This window comes from Giraffa tippelskirchi, chromosome 7 (genome assembly GCF_054371585.1).
Source record: "Giraffa tippelskirchi isolate mGirTip1 chromosome 7, T2T-mGirTip1v1.2.pri, whole genome shotgun sequence".
NCBI classification, from domain to species: domain Eukaryota; kingdom Metazoa; phylum Chordata; class Mammalia; order Artiodactyla; family Giraffidae; genus Giraffa; species Giraffa tippelskirchi.
The window spans coordinates 46,986,965-47,007,827 of record NC_137281.1 but is presented as its reverse complement, the minus strand read 5'-3'; the positions used below and the strand labels follow the sequence as shown (position 1 = coordinate 47,007,827).

The 20,863-nt window shown below is 64.0% G+C and overlaps 1 protein-coding gene across 1 annotated transcript; it reads left to right on the top strand.

Annotated features, from left to right (window-relative positions):
* The first annotated feature begins 2,523 nt into the window (after positions 1 to 2,523).
* ZNF469 (zinc finger protein 469) lies at positions 2,524 to 15,260 on the top strand. Its single transcript, XM_081510724.1, has one exon. The coding sequence runs from the start codon at positions 2,588 to 2,590 to the stop codon at positions 13,964 to 13,966; it is 11,379 nt and encodes a 3,792-aa protein (XP_081366850.1). The 5' UTR covers positions 2,524 to 2,587; the 3' UTR covers positions 13,967 to 15,260.
* The last annotated feature ends 5,603 nt before the right edge of the window (positions 15,261 to 20,863 follow it).

The window sequence follows — 20,863 nt, the reverse complement described above, 5'->3', positions numbered from 1 at the left end:
GGAAGATCTCTGCCTCCTGCAGGCCCTCCCCAGGACTTGGCCTACCCCACTGCAGGCAAGGGCACGCTTCCAGCCCTGTGATGCCAGAAATCTCCACATCTCAGGATTCTCTACATCTCAAGGGGGGATGCAAGTCGGTACAACCACCAAGAGTTGTCCCAGTAGTTCCCAAATGCTGTGGGACAGACAGCAGCTTGAAATCTACGGGTTTCTGTGGGTCTGGAATTTGTTTGGGCAGGTATTCTTTTCATCGGCCACCAGTCGCCATGTCCAGCCCCTGTTGAAGGGGAGGCACTTGGGCCCCACCTTTTGGAGGGAGGAGGATCAGAGAATTTGTGGCCAAATGTTGAAACCACAACAGTGGTTATTCTGACAGTGTCTTCAGATCACAAGTGCGTTTGCCCTTGACCGTGCTGTTTCTTCCTTGGGTTTGTTCTGCTGGTCTCCTTACAAGTGTTCATTGCTCTACTAATTGTAAAGGCCCAGAGAGGACAACCCAGCATCCGTCCACCCAGAAGGGTCTGGGTGTAGGTGTAGCTGTTCCACAGGATGTTCTATAGCCACGTGTTGGTGGAGAGGTGGATAGACAGACATCAGCCAGGAGTTGCTCTATGGGGTGCTGTGGAAGTACCACCAAGGTTCACTGTTAAATGCAAAAAGTGAGGCACAGTGCATGTAGTGGACTATCTCTTGTTGAAGAAAGGGGGGAAATGGAAATATTTATTTACATTTGCTGGTATTTGCATCAAGAAACTCTGGAAAGAAACACAAGAAGCTGCTTCCTGTGCTGACCCAGCAAGGCAGGGAAAGAGCATCCATGGGTGGGGGTGGAGATGGGGGCATTGTGGAGACCTCTCACTTCAGACTTTTGAACCACAGGATCCTGTGATCTATGCACATGAAATACCACGACAAGAAACAAGAAACGTAAAGCCACTCTTAACCCAGTGCGAAGGCCGCCAGCTGACCCCAGCCCTGCAGCCCAGCCCCGCCCCCGCCCCACCAGGGCCGGGGGTTCACCGAGCTTACCCAGCTCCCCACAGCCCTGCCCTCAGTGCCTTCCCGGGGGCTCGTCAGGCTACATACTCCCTCGCCAGCTTCCCCTGAGGCTCTCTGTCCCCAGCCAAGCACCAGAGCGATGCTGACATGCTCCCCATTTTCTTTGCAGCCAAGAAGTCCCCACCCACAAGGAAGTTGCACAGCGACCCAGCTGAGGGCCGACTCCCAGGTATGTAGAGGGGATGACCAGCATGGACACCGGAGCTGCCCGGCCCGGCCCCCACCTGCCCCACTGCCCCATCTCCTTCCATCTCACTCGCTCACTTGGGCAGTGCATCTCACCCATAAATCAGGGGTGACGATACGCTCTGACCTCTCGAGCCACTGAGAGGACGAGCAGAGTGATGGGAAGCAGTCCATGCCCTGGCCCACAGCAGGGCCCATGGGAGCTCAGGGCTCTGTCCTGCCATCATTATCCATTCAGCACACGGCACCCAGGAGCCCAGCCCCCAAGGGCTCTCAGCCAACGTGTGGAAGGGGAGCTGAGGACTCGCCTGGGGCAATGCAGCCCAGAGCAGGGGCGAGAACTCCACCTGGGAGGGAGGACCTCCCCAGTAGGCAGGACTAGCCTGGCTGGGGAAGGGGCAGGGTGGGCGACATGATGCCCTCTGCTGTCCAGCGCCTGGACCACACCCCCTGAGTCGTGGAGTCCCTGCCCTGACCTCAGAGCTGGCGGCTGACTTCCCTGGACTGCCCCAGGAAAGCCAAGGAAATAAGTGAGGCGACCAGCCAGCCCCAGGCTTCCTCTGAGAATGAGACACCCAGAGCCGCTGGGGTGGGAGTGGGGTCATGGGGTCACAGAGACAAGAGAGGGGGGCCTGGGGCTCCCCTCACTCAGCGTCTCCCTCCACTCCAGAAGCTCAGTGTTCAGGGTGGGGCTTTTCTCCAGAGGCCTATGGGGGCTGAGCTTCACGTGAGGGTCACGAGGACATGGCAGACACGTGTGCCCCAAACAGCAGGTCAACTCAGGGCCCAGGAAAAGCAGCCATCACCTTCCGGAGGCTGGGGGTCCGCTGCAGGGGCAGCAGGTGGGAGTCTCGGCCAGACGCCCCCGCCGTGGGGCCTCTGCAGGTCTGGGAGCCACATGCCACATGGGGCCTTCCTGCTCAGGGCCTGGCTGGCGCCCAGCAGGGCGGCTCAGGGGTGGCCAGGGTCTTCCCACACCTCCGGCCCCAGCAGCATTTTCCTCCTTCCTCCCCACCCCCAGCCCACCCCCACCCACTAAGCCCTTCCTCAGTCTAGCAGGAGCTCATTTTCCCTCATCTCTCGAGGGACCATCAGAGCCAAGCCGCCACCCCTAAAAGGGAAGGCTGTGAACCCACCACTTCTTCTCCAGCCTGCCACCCACCACGGGAGCCACAGAGCCCACTGTCCCCCACTCACTCTGTCCTTTCCTTGCAGGCTCCAGTCAGGACCATGCAAGCAGGCTTCCCCAGGGCTCCTCAAGGGGCCAGGATGGCCGCCCAGCCCGCTTTCTGCGGCCCTCCTCGGACCACAGCATCCTCCTAGCGCCCAGGACGGAGGGGCCATGCCTGGGGAGCAGCCCCTCGGAGCGCCACCCCCAACCATGACTGGAGACCTGCAGCCCTGTCCGGCGGCCAGTGGCACAGGGGGTCCCCTGCGGCCCCCCGGAGAGATCAGTGCCCTGGCCAACAGGACCACCAAGGCCATACGCAACAGGGCCCAGGCCGTGGACGACCCCAAGACCCAGGTGCAGCAGGCTGGGAAGGGGGTGGCTGAGGCCCCGCTCTCCAGAGCGCAGGCCCTGAGCAGTGTCCCCGGCAAGGGCAGCGGCCCCCAAACCCCAGCGGGGAGCAACCTCATGCAGGCTCGCATCCGGCGGGCAGGCAGAGTGGCCGGCAGCCCCCAGCAGCTCTACAGTCTGAGCATTGCCAGCACAAGGCCCAAACCCGCCCTGGATGGGAAGACCCCTGAGGGCCTGCAGCCTGAGGCCCTCCGGCCCCTAGACGCAGAGGCGCCCCCAAGCCAAGGGACCAGAGCTGGTCTCAGGCCTGGCCATCCCAGGGCCGAGGCCTCACCTGCCCCGGAGGAGCTCAGCTTCCAAAAGTGCTTCCAGGAGACCCCCTCCAGCTTTACCTCCACCAACCATACCTCACCGAGTGCCACCCCCGGGCCCCCGCCCCTCAGGGCCCCCAAGAGCAGGGGCACCAGCCCCTGTCGGCAGGCCTCCTACCTGGAATTCCAGGCCAGTGGGGCTGATGCCTGGCCTCCCCCAGCTGAGAAGAGCTTCCCAGGTGCTAGTTTCGGGGTCCCCCCCACTGAGCCGGAGCCCTTTCCCGAAGGCGGCAGCCCCGGGGTGGCGGCCTTTCGGTACCCCTTCCCGGAGCTGCACAGGGCCGGCCGGAGACCCTTCCCGGAGGACACGGCCGGGCCCAAGTACCCCGAACGGGCGCTGGTGCTCGCCTTCCACCAGCCTCGGGGAGCGTGGCCGGAGGCGGTGGGCACGGGCCTGGCCTACCCCCTGGCTGCCCACCCAGCCCCCCCACCCCCGCCCTGCCGACCCAGCGGCCTGGAGGCCCCCAGCGACCTCGGCGGTGTGCTCCCTCCCCCTAGTGCTGCTCTCCCAGCCTCCAACCCCTTCTCGGAGAGTGCAGCCACCTTCCGGGACAGTTTGCACAAGAGCATGACCAAAGTGATCCCTGAGAGACCTTCTTCAGCCCACGAAGGGCTGGGGAGCCCCAGGGGGCCCCCAAACTCCCTGTCCCAGAGGCAGTTTCCCGGACAGGCCTATGGAAGTACCAGAGCCAGCGGGGTGGGCACCAGCCCAGGGCCTCGGGACACAGAGCTGACCGCCTCAGGTCCCCCCACCGCCAGACTGCCCCCTCTGTGGGACCCCTCCCCAGCCCCTTACCCTCCACCTCCCCTGGGTCCCCCAGCCACCACGTTCTTTGAAGCCCAGCCCAGCCCAGGCCAGCGGCTCAGCCTGCCCCAGAGCCCCCCGCTGCCCTGGCCCCAGGTGCTCCCAGCCGCCGGGCCCGGCCCCCACCGAATGGAGATCCTGAATCGGCTCCCTTTCCCCCCGGGGGCCCCCGAGTGGCAGGGGGGCAGCCAGGGAGCCCTGGGTGCTGTGGGCAAGACACCCGGGCCGGGTGAGAAGCTGGCTGTCCTAAGAAACAGCCCTGGCCAGCACAGCAGTGGCTCGCCTGGCCTGTTTGCCTACAATGGGCTGAAGGACCCGGGAGCCCAGCCCCTGTTCTTTGGGGCAGCCCAGCCCCAGGCCTCACCCCGGGGACCCCCTGGCCTGCCCCCGCCCAGGGTGGTGGGAGCCTCCCCCAGTGAGTCCCCCCTGCCCTCGCCAGCCACCCACACAGCCAGCAGCACCTGCTCGTCACTATCCCCACTGTCCAGCAGCCCAGCCAACCCCAGCTCGGACGAGAGCCAGGTGCCTGGGCCGCTCGCGCCCTCTGCCTTCTTCCACCCGGCCCCTCACCCCCAGGAAGCTGGCAGCCCCTTCCCATCCCCGGAGCCGTCGCACAGCCTCCCCATCCGCTACCAGCCAGAGCCATCCAAGACCTTCCCTTTCTCCACAGAGGGGATGGAGGAGACCCCATTTCCCAGCTCGGGGCTCCAGGCGGGCAGTGCGGGCCTGGAGGGCTTCCCCCAGGGGCCGCCCCCCTACTCCGCCCACCACTTCCCCCTCAGCAGCGCCAGCCTGGACCAGCTGGATGTGCTGCTCACCTGCAGGCAGTGTGACCGGAACTACAGCAGCCTGGCTGCCTTCCTGGGCCACCGGCAGTTCTGCGGCCTGCTGCCAGCCAGGGCCCAGGACAGCCACCAGCAGTCCCCAGGGCTCCCCATGCCCCTCAGAGTGCCAGCCGGCAGGACCCCGAGCCCACTCAGCCACACCAGGACAGCTCCCTTCCTGCTGGGCGGAGACCTCCGGCCTGATGGCAGAGACGACCCCCTGAGGACGAGCTTCCTGCCTGGCCCCACCGCCACCCCCTTCCCGCTCCCCACAGGGGACCTGGACCTGGAGGACGCCGCCAAGCTGGATAGCCTCATCACGGAGGCACTCAACGGCCTGGAGTACCAGTCTGACAACCCCGAGATCGACAGCAGCTTCATTGACGTCTTCACCGACGAGGAACCTACCGGCCCCAAGGGCCCCGCTGCCGGGCAGCCCCCCAAGGCCAGGCTGGGGGCAACACCAGAGAACAAAGCCCCAGCCCCGCCCCCAGCAGTGGATGTCCCGCTGGAGACCCAGCCCCGCCAGCCCGGGGATGGGAGCTACCCGGCCGGCCCTAGGCCCAAAACCCGCTCCCTGGGCCCAGCACCTGCAGAGACAGATGGGGCCAGCCTAGCTGGCCAGCAGAGGAGAGGAAAGCGGTTCAAGTTGTTCCGGAAAGAGCTGGACACAGTTAACACCACCAAGAGGCCTGGAAGGGGCTCCAGGGCTGCCCGCCTGAGGCCACGGAGGAAAGGCCGGGCCGAGGCCCACCCGCGGGATCTCAGAACCCAGGCCCCCAAGAGCCACACAGATCCCGGGGGCCGGGCCCCGCTGGTGGAGACCAGGAGCTCCCGGCGCCTCCGACTGTCCCCCAGCCAGACCTGCAGGCGGAGGCGGGCGCGGGGCGGCACCTGGAGCAAGGAGCTCATCCACAAGATCGTGCAGCAGAAGAACCGGGTGGGCAGGCGCGGCCCGGCCCCGGGCACCATGGATGGCGGGCCCCAGCACTGCGACTGCGCCTCCGAGTCTGAGGAGGAGGATGGACCGCGGCCCCCCAGCTCCCGCTTCAGAGGCCGACCCCGCCCCAGTGGCCGGCGATGGCGCCGGGGCGAGAAGAGGAAGGAAGTGGACTTGACCCCAGGTCCCAGAGAGGACGGGCAGCAGCAGAAACCCAGGAAGGTGGTGAAGCAGGAGGCTGTGAGGTCTGAGGGCTACCCGGGCCCCGAGGAGCCAGCCAGGCCTGGGCCAGGCCTCAGCCAGAGTCCCAGGGCCCAGGGCCCATCACACGGCCCAGAGGCTGGAGTGGACCCTGGGGAGAAAGGCCCCCAGCATCTCCTACAGGATCTCACCGGTGCCGAGACCCCAGAGGAGAGCCATCCGCCTCCAGGCTTCCCTCAAGACGCTGAGACCTCTGAAATTGCTGACGACCTTCCCCCTGATGCCACGGAACTTCACAAGGAGGCTCCGGGCTCCTCTCCAGCTCCCTGTGGGGGAGGCAGCCCCTGCCCCCCAGCCCCAGAGCAACCACAGCTCCACGGGGAGGACACAGTGTTGTCCCTCGCAAGCTCACCCACATTGGGTGCATGTCGGTGCTCAGAGCCAGTCGCCTCCCAGGACAGAGAGGACCCGCCTGCCTCTCCATCCAGAGAATCACTGGTGCCTGTCGCTAACGCTGTCCATATGGTCCACTCGGACCCCAGCACCCTCTTTGTGAAGACCCCCGGTCTTGGAGAGTCCATGGAGGCTCCAGCTGCCAGAAAGGGGCCTCAGCCCTACGGCAGCCCCTGCAGTGAGCTGTTCCTCAGGCCCAAAGACCTGGCTGGCTGTCTCCACGAAGACCTGGGCTCCCAGTCCTCAGCCCCAGACAGCCCACTAACAATTAGGGCACACCTCCACCAGGATGACCACAATGCCAGCTCCCCAGAGCCAAAGCCGCCCAGGAGCCCGCCCTACACAGGCGTCACAGACCCAGGCAGAGGCCAATCGGCGCTGGCCTTGGAGCCCACGCCTCTCCTCTCGGGGCTGCCCAGGGACAACTTCGACCCGCCGACCTATGGCAGCCTCTCTGGGCACGGGGACACCCCTGTGCTGCGTGCATGTGCTGCCCCTCCCCCGAGGAAGCCCCAGCTAGACCCACCGTACCCCTTGTTTCTGCCTGAAAGGGGCTGGTCCCTGCTGGAGGAAGTGTCCCCGGTGCCGCCTGGCCATCCGGGCCTTTTTCCCAGCCTCTCGGGGGAAAAGACTCTCGGTCAGCAGTGTCCCAGTGAAGGGCCCGTGGCTGCCAGCCTCAGCGCTCTGCCCACCAGGGCTGTCGAGTGTAGCACTGCCAGTACCGGCAACCTGTCCGAGGAGGAGCTGGAGATCAAACGGCTGGTCACGGAACTGGAGAGTCAGCTGCAGAGCAGAGGCCCACAGGGGGCCCCAGGAGAGCCGTGCAGGGCCAGCATCACTGGTCCCAGGGAGCCAAGTCCACACGGGGAGGGGGCGGACATCACGGGGGGCACCCTGGTGAGCCCCCAGGAGGAGTGGCCCTCACCCTTGGCCCCGGGAGAAGGGGCCTTGGCCCCCACCACCCACAAGGACATAGTTCCTCGTGGTCCTTCCAGCCCCATGGGGGCCAGCCTCAGTTTCCAATCAGTGCAGAAAGCCAGAGTCCTGAAGACAAGGCTCCCCAGGGTTGAAGGGGGCCAAAGGGCCCACCAGGAAGTCTGCATACCAGACCCTGTGTCAGATGCAGGGAGTTTAGTGAAGCACAGCCCAAGCCTGGAGCCTTCGCTTTCTAAGGGTCACGGGGCCCCCAGAACACAACATGGTCAAGGCCTCACGCTGCTCCTTCCCTGCCCACCAAGAGAGGAGCTTTTCCTGGGACCCCGCAAGGCACCTGAGCCCTGTCAAGATCCTCTGGAGCTGGAGGCATTCAGCAGCCCCACTGCCCATCTAGCGCCTGGCTTGGCATTTCGGGGTGCCGAGCTTCTGCCTCTGGGCACCACCCCACCTTCTGCCACCATTCATAGCAGTGCCCCCAGAGGACACTCTGTGAGCAGCACAGGTGAGTCAGGAGAAACAGGGCTCCTGCCCCCTGTCGCGGCGGGCCCTGGCCCTGAGGGCAAGGAGGAATTTGTGCCAGTGGGAGTCTCTCCAAGTTGTGCCTCTGCGCCCAACCCCAGCCCAGGTGGGAGGCTCCAGGACCCAGCCTCCAGCCCACTTCATCAGCTGCAGCTCCTGGTGGCCAGAGCAGCTGAGAGGGGAGATGATGCCCGGGGCCCAAGGGGAACCCCCACTGCCGATGCCCAGAGCCCTCTGCACAGCAACCCCCCAGATCTGGGAGGCGATGGCAAGGAAGGAGGGACAGTGGCCCACAGCCCTGCCCAGGGCTCCCTGGGAGACATGCAGATGACCACTGTGGCCGGATGTCAGCTGGAGCCAGACAAAGATGGACATGCAGGCACACATGGCCAGGCCGAGAAGCCCAGGGGCCAAGCCGAAGCTGCCCACCTGCAGCCAGGCGACCGAGGGAGGCCAGGGAGACCTGACAGCTGCACCACAGCCAGTGCCGACCCTGAAACCACACCGGCTGGGCTGGTCGGGGCTGCAGACCAGCTGGGGGCACAGTTCCAGGGAAGCAGGGCAGCCATGGGCCTTTGCAATGAGGCACAGGCCACCCCAAGTCCCACCTCCTCTGAGGCAGACTCTTCAGTCCCAGCCTTGGTGGCTGGCCACACCCCAATCAGGCCCAGGGACTGGACTCTGGAGGTGGTGGCAGCTGGCCCAGGCCTTAGGAAGCATCTGCTGTTCGCTGGGGAAAGCCCAGAGCCCCCCACCAGGGACCTGGCCAGCCGCACCCCCTCGTTCACCTCTGCAGCCCCCTCCGATCCCCGTGGCCTCAAGCTCCTACACCAGGAAGGCCCTCCTGTGGCACCTCCAGGGGAGCTCAGGGAGCTGCTCCCAGCGTCTCCATCCCATGGGGGTGCTGCCAGCCCTCAGCTTCTGTTGGCCTCTTCTCCCACCTGGACACCTCCAGAAGGGGCCGACTGCAGCCCAGCATCCGCAGGGACTGCGGCACCCCTGGCAGTGTCCCCCTCTTTGAAGACAAGCCGCCGTGGCCTCAAGGAGAGCCTGGCTCACCACCCTCTCCTGGGGGACGGCAGCCCCCTGGAAGACCCTCCCAAGGAGCCCAGCTTCGTCAGTGTCGTCAGCGCTGCCCACGGAGGGGACCGCCCTGGAAGTCATGTGTCAAAAACCCTAGAAGCTTCCAGAAAAGAGACACCAAGGGACTCCCCTGCCTGTGCCACCCCTCCCCACCCAACGACAGTCAGCACCCTGGGAGTGACTGTCAAGGCTGCTGCCCTGCCCAGCATCCCCACCACAGGTGGCCTGGGGGCACTCAGAGGTCCCAGGGCTGAGTGGCCAGACCCCAAAGGAGTCCTGTCCATCACGCACCCAGATGGGGTGCCCACAGGCTTCTCCTCTGAACCCCTAGGCAACAGGGAAGGCCAGGGTGTCACCACTGTGCCCACTGACCCTTCCACACGGGGGGCCATGTGGCCAGATCCCCACACCTGCCAAGAAGGCAAGGCTCTGGCCAGCCTCCAGGGACAGGAGAGCCTGGAGATGCCTGGGGCCGGGACCCCTGCCATTACCAAGGCATCCGAGGCTGGTGCCAGGGGTGTGCTGGTAACCTGCCCTTCCACAGAGCTCTGCCCAGGCAGCACAAGCAGCAACTCCAGACCCCACTCCCCCCAAAGTGCCCTCCACCAGAAACCCCAGGGGGATGCCCTCAGTCCCCAGGACCTCAGACAGAAGCCACGTGGCTTTAAAAAGAAGCCGGTGTTCACTGAGAATGGCCACTGGAGGGGCGGACCCCCCAGCAGGGCGCCGGTGACCTGTGAGGTCTGCTTAGCTTCCTTCCGCTCCGCACCAGGCCTGAGCCGCCACCGAGCCAGGAAGCATGGGCTGCACAAGGGTGCTGCGTCCCAGCCAAGCCCAGTGCCCACACCTGCTCCCCAGACTTGCCACCGCCCTGGGAAGAAGAGTCGCAGAGCGCTGGGGAAGGAGGAACCTGGGCGCTTGGTGGGAGACCCCAGCCAGGCTGGGGGGGCGCCCCCTGTTCGTGGCTCTACGGCTCCTGAGGATGCCCTAGGTCCTGAGACATCCAAGGGGCTCAGGCAGGGGCTCAGCCTTCTCGGAGCTCCAGGCTGTCCCCTGAGCTGGGAGCCACACACCCCAGATACAATCAGGCAAGGGATGGACGTGAGGTCTGCAGACCCCAGGAAACAGGACCGGCTGGGGAGGGAAGAGCTCCGACCCAAACAGGCAGAGAAAGGCGGGGGCCAGAGGCGCGGCAGACTGCCCACAGACTTCCCCAGCGAATCAGAGGAGAAATCTAACAAGAAAATGAGGAAGCCCAGAGCAAGAAGGTTCCAGGAGGAGAGCAATCCCCAGGTCCCTGCCAATGTGACTTCAGACGGAAGCTGCTGGAGTCCATCCACCTCTGCTGCCAACTGCCACCACCTCTCACCCGAGACAGAGCAAGAGACCAAGGCCACGCAGTTGCCTCCCGCGGCCACGGACCCAGAGGAGACACCTTCACAGAAACTACCTGGGGACTGGGTGGCTTGCCCAAGGATGGTGGAGGGAGTGCCTCCAGGGGAAGGGCCAGGGGAGCAGAAGGCAGCCCTGGCAAGAGGGTGTGGGGGACCCAGAGAGACCAGGACATCTGGCATCTGTGAAGAGCCACTAAGGGTGTCTTGGACTAAGCCTGCAGGGGACAGCAGAACGGCCGACAGCAGATCAGGGCACGGTGTCTGGGAGGGGCACGGGCCCCCCTGGGGCTCCCGGGGCCCCTCTGAGACTCCTGGTTCTGAAGCAGGTAGCACCATCAGCAGTCCTTGCTCCCAGGCCCCCCCGCACAGCCCAGGAGAGGGGGTCCCAGAGCAGGAGGACACGGCTCCTAAAGCCCCCAGCCCAGAGCGCAGGGACCCTCTGAGCTTGTTGGATGACGAGGCCTCTTTTTCCCAGCTCTTCCCCCTGGGAGACCGCTTGGCTCGGAAGAAGAACCCCCGTGTCTATGGGAAGCGCTGTAAAAAAAAGCCCCCGCCCCAGATGGAGCCCAGTGGCCAGGTAGGGGGCAGTGTCACTCTGTCCTCTGCCCGCCTGCCCACAGACCTCAGCGACTCTGGCTCGCTCTGCCTGTCCCACGAGGACCCATGGGGTGATGAGGCCACCGATCTGCCTGAGTCCTTCCTCCTGGAGGGCTTCCTCAACAGCAAGGTTCCAGGCATTGACCCCTGGGCCCCAGGCCCCAGCCTGTGGGCCCTGGAGCCCCACCTGGAGGCGAACCCCTGCTGCGTCGAAGACCACCCATCAGAAAACATCCCTGAGCTACACATGGTCCCGGCGGCTTGGCGAGGCCTGGAGCTGCAGGCATCCACGGACGAGGTCACCTCTTCTCTAGGAGATGCGAGCCCTGAGCCCCCCAACCTGGAGCGAGAGCACTACGACTGCGGGGTGCCCAGGAGTGTCGCAGACCTGGAGACGCTTGCCACCAAACTGGAGATACAGGACCTGTGCTTCCTGGGACCCTGTGAAGACCCTGTGGGTCTCCACAGCACCAGCTTCATGGATGTCAAAGCCACGGCCAGTTCCCAGGGCCCACGGAGCAGGACAGAGGAGGCAGACGGGGCAAGAAGGGCCACAGGCGAAGGCCAGCATGCCAAGGCCAGGAGAGCGTCCTACAAATGCAGGGTGTGCTTCCAGCGCTTCCACGGCCTGGGCGAGCTGGACCTGCACAAGCTGGCCCACAGCCCTTCCCCGCCCCCCACCTGCTACATGTGCGTGGAGCGCAGGTTCGGCTCCCGGGAGCTGCTCCGGGAGCACCTGCTGGAGAAGCACGTGCAGAGCAAGGCGGGGCTGTGGGCCTGCGGCATGTGCCTGCGGGAGGTGCCAGACGTCTGGATGTACAATGAGCACCTGCGGGAACACGCCGTGCGCTTCGCCCGCAAGGGGCAGGCGCGGCGGTCGCTGGGGGACCTGCCCGCCTGCTGGGAGGGCGGCAGCGTGGTCACGCACTTCCTGAGCGGCATCGCGGGGCAGGCCTCCAGATCTCACCGGGGCAAGCGCTCCGTCGCCGGCAAGGCAGGCGGGGGCTGCGCAGAGGCTTCGGGGCGGGACGCGGGAGTAGGGAAGACGTTCCCGAGGGAGCGGCCGAGGCCCCAGGCTCGCGGCCGCGGCTCCGACGCGGTCGGCGCCTCGGCCCAGGGCAGCCCGTCCGCCTGCGCGCGCTCCGTCCCGGCCGGCGGCGCGTCCCCCGAAGCCAGTCCCCACGGCGACCCCCCGCTTCCAGCCGTCCCGGTGCACCAGGACTGCAAGGACCCGGCCCGCGACTGTCACCACTGCGGGAAGCGGTTCCCCAAGCCCTTCAAGCTGCAGCGCCACCTGGCGGTGCACAGCCCGCAGCGCGTCTACCTGTGCCCGCAGTGCCCGCGCGTCTACCCCGAGCACCAGGAGCTGCGCGCGCACCTGGGCGGCGAGCACGGGCTGACCGGCGAGCTAGAGCTGGCGCACACGCCGCTGTATGCCTGCGAGCTCTGCGCCAACGTCACGAACATCAGCAAGCGGTCCTTCGTCTGCAGCTCCTGCAACTACACCTTCGCCAAAAAGGAGCAGTTCGACCGGCACATGGACAAACACCGGAGGAAGGGGCAGCAGCCCTTCACGTTCCGCGGCGTGAGGAGGCCCGGAGCCCCCGGGCGGAAGACTTCGGCCCGAGAGGGCACGCTGCCTAGCAAACGGCGCAGGGTGGCCGCGCCCAGCAGCCCCGCCAAGTCCAGCGCTGACGGGCCTCTGTCCCAGGGCAGCAGCCCCACCCCGAGTGAGGGGTCCCTCCCAGCCCTGCTTCAGCCCTGCCCAGAGGCAGCTCCTAGCACCACCGCAGGGCAGCGCGGGACCCCAGAGAGGCCCGTAGACCCTTTAGGCCATCAGGAGCTCCTACCCCCATCCTTGTCTCCTTTCCCAGCGGCCTCGGCTGATGGCAAAGATGGCCACAAGCCGGACCAGGCCCTGGAGAGCTCCAAGGATGAGGCCTCCCCAGGCAGCCCTAAGCACCTCCTCCAGCAGGCTTTCCCGTTGGGGGGCTCTCTGCCCCGGCTGTGGGCTGCAGACCAAGAGGTAGAGGAAAAGAGGGCAGCTGGCCCGTTCTCAGGGAAACACAGGACCCCAAGTGCATCTGGCAAATGCGCCCCTGACCATCACCCAGAAGCCCGCTCTCTGCTCTGGAAGGAGAAGCAGGTGTCCACGTGTTGCTCAGTGCCTGCAGGGGCGACAGGGGGCCCCTCCCACAGAGGCAGTGCCCCCAAGGCTAGGGGCTGCGGGAGTTTATCAAAGGACAGGTCTAGCTCGTCCACCCCCAACAAAGCACCCAAGATCGCAGGACAACTGAAGAAGGCAGTAGCCAGCCCAGTGCCCGGAGAACTGCCCCGTGGCACTGAGGAGAGGCTCAAGCCCACCGCCCTCAAAGCCAAACCAGGCTCCCAGGGTGCTGGAGGCCCCCGGCAGGGCACCAAGGCAGTGGGCGGCAGCCAGCCCCAGCCAGCCAGTGGGCAGCTCCAAAGCGAGACAGCCACCACCCCAGCCAAGCCTGACTGCCCAGGCCAGGGCCCTGCTCCAGACAAAGGCCTCCCTCGAGCCCTAGCCAAAGGCTACCCCAAGGGGCCAAGAGAAGCTGGTGGCCAGGGGCTGCGAGGGAGCCTGTGCCCCAGGGAGGACACAGACAGCAGTGAGAAGAAGAGAAAAGGCCGGGCCTTGGAGCCAGCCAGGAGCGAAGGTGTGGGGAGCCTGGGCAAAGGGCCCTCGGCCCCTGACAAACCCCCCCGGGCCCCCCGGAAACAGGCAACTCCCACCCGCGTGATCCCCGCCAAGCCCAAGCCCAAGCCCAGTAGCCAGAACAGCTCAGCACTCCCTCAGTCCTCAGAGGTGCAGAAGCGGGAGCCCAGCCATGCCCACGGGGACCTCAGATGCAGCAAGGAGGGACTGAGCAAGGCCCTCCCCCAGACAAGACCTCTACACAGGCCCCCCAGGAAGGGTGGGACTGTCCACAGTGCGGAACCACCTAACCCCCGGGCCTGCCGCACAGCTGAGTCCCAGAGCCACCTCCTCAGCCAGCTGTTCGGTCAGAGACTAACCAGTTTCAAGATCCCTTTGAAAAAGGAGTCTTCTGAGTAATTTATGGGAGCCAGCAAGTGCCTGGGAGTGGGACTGGGGATGAACTCGCTGGTGGAGGACCCTGGTCTTTTTTGAGGAGCTCCAGTCGTCTGAGAGTTTGCCTGGTGGCCACGCCTTAATCCATCTGATGTACCATGAAAATGCTCAGACTTTAGTGTTAGAGCTGCAACTCTGATGCCTTGAGCAGAGCCTGGGGTGGACAGCAATCCCTTTCTAGCTGGTAGGTGAGGGTGAGGGCTAGGCCAGCTGCAGCCTCTTTGAGGCCATGCAGCTGTTTATCCAGTACCAAGAAGTTAAGGAGAGAGTGGCTCATCCCCCCAGCCCCATGTGCCCTACAGTTAAGGCCCAGTATGCCACAGAACCCCTCGCTTTGAAGGTTTCCACAGGCCCCCCCCCACCTTGTCATCTAACAGGAAGTAAGTTGAGGCAGCCGCCAGTCAGATGGTGGCAGCCTCCATCTTAGTGTCGTTGCTGCTGTTGCTGGAATTCCAAAGTGACCCTAGAAATCAGATGGGGGCCAAAGAGCCATCTCTGAGCTGCCCAGCCCCACAGAGCACAACAGGCCTCTGACCACAAGGTTGTGCTGGCCACTGTCCGTGCTGCTGACAGAAAAGCTGGTCTCTAGTGCACCTTGACCCCTGGTCCTCTGTCTCCACCCCCACCACCTCCACCCCAGCCTCCGCAGTTGCCCTCTCTAGAGCCTGCCTCCTACACGGAGCTCTCTGCTGCAAGTATGAGCAATTTTACTCTGAAGTTTCTGGTGCTATTTTCATGTAATGTGAATACAGGCTTCCTTGATTTGTTTTACCTGGGGGATGGCGTCAGACCAAGAGGTGCCAGGGGTCACACAAGCTGCCCAAAGCCAGCTCCCAGCTGCCTGCGCGCAGCTCCAGCCCCACGGTCAGGTCGGAGCAGCCAGATGGGACCCTCAAGGCCGGCTCATGCACTGACCCGACCCAGGGGCCGGCATGCACGTCCTTTTTACAGAATCGTGTCTTCACGGGGGCAGGAGGTGGGGAGAGGCTACCTTCTGTCCTTAGGTGTCTCTGAGGTTTGTGGTTTGTTTTGTTCTGTTTCTTCATTTTAACCTTAGGTACAGCGTGTATGTCAAAAGTTCTAATTTTGATATTTCAAAAGAGACCAAATCAAGCCCAAACTGCCTTTTTTTGTAGAAGGTGTGTGTGCCACTCAGAGTGCCTCTTTAGTGCTGATGAATAAGCCTGGGGGGGCTCTGAGTTTGTACTGTAAAAACCGTAGCAATCCGTGCTGTCAAATATATGCCCACTGTTGTCACGGGGCGCCTCCGCCGTGGCCTCTGTCCTCCCGCCATCCCCACCCTGCTGCCCCGCCGAGCCGCCACCCTCGTCCTGCCCAGGGTCACCTGGCCCTGAAGAGCCTACCGGCAGTGCAGTGCTCCCACCGGGTCCCAGACCTGTTAACATGGCAAAGATAACGCCTCAGCGCTGAGGGCCCCTCTGGGTTAGAGAACCAGAGGGCAGCAGAGACAGCAGGGGGGACCAGACCCAGAGACCTTCCCCCACTACAGGCTCTGACTCCTAGGGACCCTGAGTCCTGAAGATGCCTCCAGAGACCCCGGTGTCAGGGACAAGCACTTGGAGGGCAGCAGATCCCTGTCCGGTCCCTGACAGCTGCCTGGGCTTGGTGGGAGAAGAGTTGGGGGCGTCTCTCAGAGCAGGCCCCCAACCACACCTGCTGGACAGTGGGAGGGGAGCCGTGCCATCCACAGGGAGACGGGTCCTGCACACGGCGCAGGGATGATCTTGCCCACAGCCCCACCCACCCTACCACTCCCCTCGTCCCACCAGGCCCTGGCCCCCCACTTCCATCCACCAGGGACACCCTGCCCAAGTCCTTGCCCTCAGTCTCAGCCCCTCCCATCAATGCCCCCTGCCCAGCAGGCTGCCTCCCTCCATCTGGCACTTACACACCTACTGTGGGCTGCAGAACAAGCCAGCAGCTGACAAGGGGTGTCAGCTGGGGGATGGGGTTGTGGTGGGTGGAGTCAGTGGACTCAGAGCTGCACTTGAGAAACACCATCCAGGGATTTGGTGGTGGACACCTTGTGGGGTCAGCCAAGTCTGCAGCACTGGGTGCCCCTGCCTGGCTCACCATGCCTCGGTCAGCCTCGGGTCAGCCTCCACGTCCCCGGAAACATGATGGGGCGTCCAGGCCCTGCCACAGGCTATGATTGGCGGAGGAGGGGGAGCCTGGCGCTCTGCATGATCACGTGCCCGTGGGTGCCGAGGCTCACGACATCGAGGACCCCTCAGCTCTAGTCTTCGGGGCGGGACAAGAGCGAACCTGCCCTCCTGGGTCCTGAGCCCACGGCGGCGCTGCGAGCCCCAGTGTGTGGACAGTGGCAGCCTGGCCAGCAGGTGGCAGCATTCGCCAGCTCGGCGGGGCTGGGGCAGCTCAGGCACCGCACACACACGTCACAGGTTCGTCGGGCACCGACGGGCTCAGAGACATGCTCACAGCACACACAGGTGCGCTGTTCCAGGCCTCACGCACACAACCACAGACAGCCACACATACAACCACACACCCCACACATACAACCACACACACAACCATAGACAGCCACACACACAACCACATACACACACACAGCCACACACCTGATTGATTCTGGGCACATCTGTGGGAACCTGCCCGAGCAAGAGGTCCCGGGTGGGCATCCTGAAGGGCCCCGTGTGGGCTGTTGGAGAGGGCCGGACAGGGTGGGAGGGTGGGAGAGGGTTTGGTGTGCACAACCCTGTGCAAGGGCCGCGGCTCCCTGAGGACCCGAGGAGGCAGGGCCCGGCCCCCACAGGCCCACCGCCCTCTGGCAGAGCCCTTCTGCCTGGGCCCCAAGGGCCTGGCTCTCCCCCTCTAGGAAGCCAGAGTGCCCCTCACCCCGAGACTACTGGATCCCCCAGAGCTGCCAGGCAGGGGGCAAGGAGCAGGGGAGCCTGAGGGTCAGCAGCAAGGTCACGTGAACGCTGTATCTGACGACTGCACTCCACCAGGTCCCGAAGCCTGACCCCAGTGACCCCTTGGCCCCACCAGTCTGGACACGGGGCCGGAGAGAAGATGGTGCCTGGGACCAGGTGAGGAGGAGCAGGTGGCGGGGACAGGCGGGGGAGCACGCAGGGGTCTACCCAGGCCTGGGGAACAGAGCAGCGGGAGGGAGAGAGCCAGTAGAGGAGTAGGTGGAGGGCCCCGTCCCCAGACCCCGTGAAGGGGGAGGTCTGCCTGGGCGGCCAGAGGGCACATCCACCGGGAATGGCTGGAGAACGTCCTTAGGATGGGCTTGCCTAGGTTTCAGGGACCCAGACGGCTCAGAGAACCCAGCCTCTCAGGGAGAGGGTGTGTGCCACGCTCACACAGGCAGAAGAATCCGCACGTCCGGGGTCCCGCAGAGAGGGCCACCAGGGATGGGCTGGGTCCGCGTCACCAGGATCCCTCCAAGCACCACCGTTGGGGGACAGGACCTGGAGGCCTTGGGTTCTATCCATGTCACCTGAGAATGTGCTCCAATGGGCTCTGGACTTGAGCCTGAGGCTGCACCCCTCGAGACCCTATTTCTCTGCCTGTCTAGTGGGTGGCTGGTGGGCCCAGGGTCCTGCTGCTGTGGCTGCAGGACCTCTGCCCAGAAGCAGCCACGCCAAGCCTTCCTGCCTGGGCCTGGGCACCCAAGGCCACAGCCCCTTCCCACGGGCCAATGTCTGCCTCCCTGACCAGCTGGCCTGACCTTGTGGGGTGCGGCTCAAGGCCACTGGCCTCTTCCCTGGAGCCCCCAGCTGAGAGAGGATGCAGACAGGGCCCTCCCTAGGTTTAGCTGGGCCTGAACACGCTTCGGTCTCAGCTGCTGAGAGACCCAGACCCATTGCTGGGCCCAGGCAGCGGGGCAAGTGCCAGCCTCACCGTCCCCTCTGGGTACAGCAGTCACCAGAAACCCATCCAGCCCTGACTCTCGGGCTCCCTCCGAGGGCTAAGTGCTGGGGCTCACTGGCTCTGGCTGGAGCCTCTCCCCACACTTGGCTCCCTCCCTCCCCTCCTTCCAGGCTTTGCTCAGATGGCACCTCCTATCTGCAGCCTCCCTAACCACCTAAGATGACAGCTGCACCCTAGTGCCCAGGCTCAAGACTGCGGGACTGAGACACGTTTGCCCTGGGGTGCCCACGGCCCACTCCTTAATCCTGGCTGCTGTTCTGCTGCTGGACTCTGAGTGCCATGTCCTGTGTGCTGTGCACAGCTATACCGCCAGTGCTGGCGTGGGAGGAGGGGGAGGAAGGGGAGGGAGAAGGAACGAGGTGGACAGGGAAGTGTGAGCTTCCTGACCCCTACTCACTTCCTTCGGAAATGTCCAGATAATGTTTCCTGTCTGCACTGGGCTGGTAAATAGGCCACACCTAGGCAGCTGCACCAAGGGGTGGGTCACTAACCCCTCAGGACAGTATCCAGGCAGAACCCATGTGTCCCGGGGCCTCGGAGGGCATGGCTTGTTAGAGATGCTGTTTCAGAGAGCCTTGCTGAGCCCAGAGGGGACCAGCTGTGTCCCGCCCTCTGCTCACTTCATACAGGGAACACCGGAGCCCATCCCCCAGGCCAGAGCCAGCCCCAGTCCCCCCGCGGCAGCCTGCCCCCAACACCTCAGGGTGGCATCCAGTTGTCCTTGTCGTCGCCCAGCTCCTACCCTGCCTGTCCTGCAGGCCGCCTCTGATCCCTAGCTTAATTTATTTTGACATCCTCGCTGCTGTTTGACCTCCTTGTGGTATCATGTGGTGCTTAAAACTCATTATCCTCCCCCCCCCCCCGCCTTGAAACAGGAAGTTAATTAAACCCTTCACAGAGCCAGTGTGACAAGTGTCGGCGTGGGCCCCTGGCATGGCTGCCCAACGCTCCAGGATCTGGGTCTGATGGGCAGCGGGAGAGCAAGGCCTGGATCCCCTTCCCTGCAGGGCAGCCACCAGGGGGCCGTGCTGGAGCCCCAGCTGTGGATCTCCCAGGGAGGCTCTGCTGCTCACCTGCTGTGTGGCCCCCGGGGCCGGGGGGACCGGTGACTTCACTTCTCTGAGCCTCAGTTTCCTTGTCTGGCAAATAGGAATTCTAAGAGTCCCTTCTTCAGACAGTGCTTGGCGCAAGGCCTGGTACTGAGGAGCCATCGGCCGCTCTATGCCCTCCTCACTCCACGTGTGAGGTGACAGAGTGCTGAGAACCGCAGAAAAGGCACCCGGGCCCTGCAAGCTGGACCAGAGAGGAGAGGCCCACCATGGTCTGGAAGCAGTCATGGCCTCCCCAAGGAAGGGAAAGTGGGCGGGCAGTGGGAGGAAAGGGTGCACCTGGTGGCAGGAACAGTGTGTGGGGCCGCAGGACGCCTGGACCTGTTCAGGGAGGTTAAGAGGAGAGGGCTGAGATTATCGCAGTTGCTTTGGGGAGGTCCCACTGGCTTCAGCCTGCAGTGGGGGCAGGAGTGGCTACGGGGCTAGCAGCGGTCAGGGTGGTGGGTGAGGGAGGCTTGGAGCTGGGTGGGGATGATGGCAGAGTCCCCAGGGGGCCTCTCAGGGCTATAAGGAGGTGCAGTCAGGGACACTGGGGGGACAGTGAGGCAGAAAGAGGACTTCCGGTGCAGCCTGGCAGTCAGAGCCCCTCACCTGGCCTGGGCTAGGGACACACTCCACCCAGTCTGTCCAGCCCTCCCAGCCTTTGCCCCTGCTCCTCCCTCAGCCAAGAATGCCTTTCTCCCATCACTCTTTCCTGAATCATCTTCATCCTTCAGTGTCCAGCTTAAGTTTCTAGAACATTCTGTGGCACCTTTGGTCATCGCCTAACAACCAGTGCAGAGCCTGCTACGTGGGAGTTGCCACAATCAGCCCCCTCCCCACCCACAGTCACTGCCCGCTCCCAGGCAGTCCTCCTGGGACAGGGCAGCACAGAGCACGCGCATCAGCAAAGCCAGGCCCCCAGACTGCCAGCCCACAGGGCAGAGGTGGAGCAGACGTGAGCCTGGAACCACAGTGGCATCTAGACTAGAGGGTCCTGCTCCACCCCACTTACAGATGAGGAAACCGAGAGCCTGATGGCTTAAGGACTTGCTCAGGGTCACAGCCTCCAATGTGGCAGAGCCAAGACTTGAACCCTGTTCTCCCAGGGCCCAGCCAGGGTTAAGAACCCAGGCTCTGCCCTGCGACTGCCCGGGATACAGGAATCATGACCATTTCTGAGCTGTAGGGCCACTCTGAGCCTCAGTGTCCTCATTACCACCACGACAGCCTTGATGCTGTATCCTAGGCCCAGCTCCCCCTCTCCCATCTGAGCAGGGACTCCTGCTGAACCCCACAGAGATGACACCTCCTCCAGTCAGCCTTCTTTGACTTCCCCAGGCAAAGGTGGTGACTCCTGCTCTGTGCTAAGCCGGGCCTTCCTTTCTTCAGCATTTCTTGCTCCTCTTTCCTCAGTTTATTGTGATCAATAGAGCTCTGTGGAGGATGTCATAGCCTGTATGAGTGAGGTCCAGTGACTCAGCCATCGGTCACAAGCAACCTGCAGTGTCATTATCTTTTCAGTGGTGGGAATAACAGCCCTTGCAAGGCACACAGAGAGGGCAGAGCACAGAAGCAAAGTTCCCCAGTGCAGGCCTGAGTCAAGGCTATCATGGCGTTTCACAGGCAGGTGACCGGCACAGGTGCATGGAACCCTGCCCTTGGTTTAAGGTTCTTCTGAGGCTGCACAAAAATGTTTAATTTTTGAACAGGGGGCTCCACATTTTCATTTTCTACTGAGCCCTAAGAATTATGAAGTGGGTCCTGGTCAGCAGGTTCTGTTTCTGACCTGCCCCTGCCCCTAAGTCGCTGGGCAGTGAGGATCTCGGGAGCCTAAAGTAGCCTGAAGTGC

Coding starts and splice junctions, on each gene's coding strand:
- ZNF469 (XM_081510724.1), top strand. CDS start 2,588: ATGCCTGGGGAGCAGCCCCTCGGAGCGCCACCCCCAACCATGACTGGA.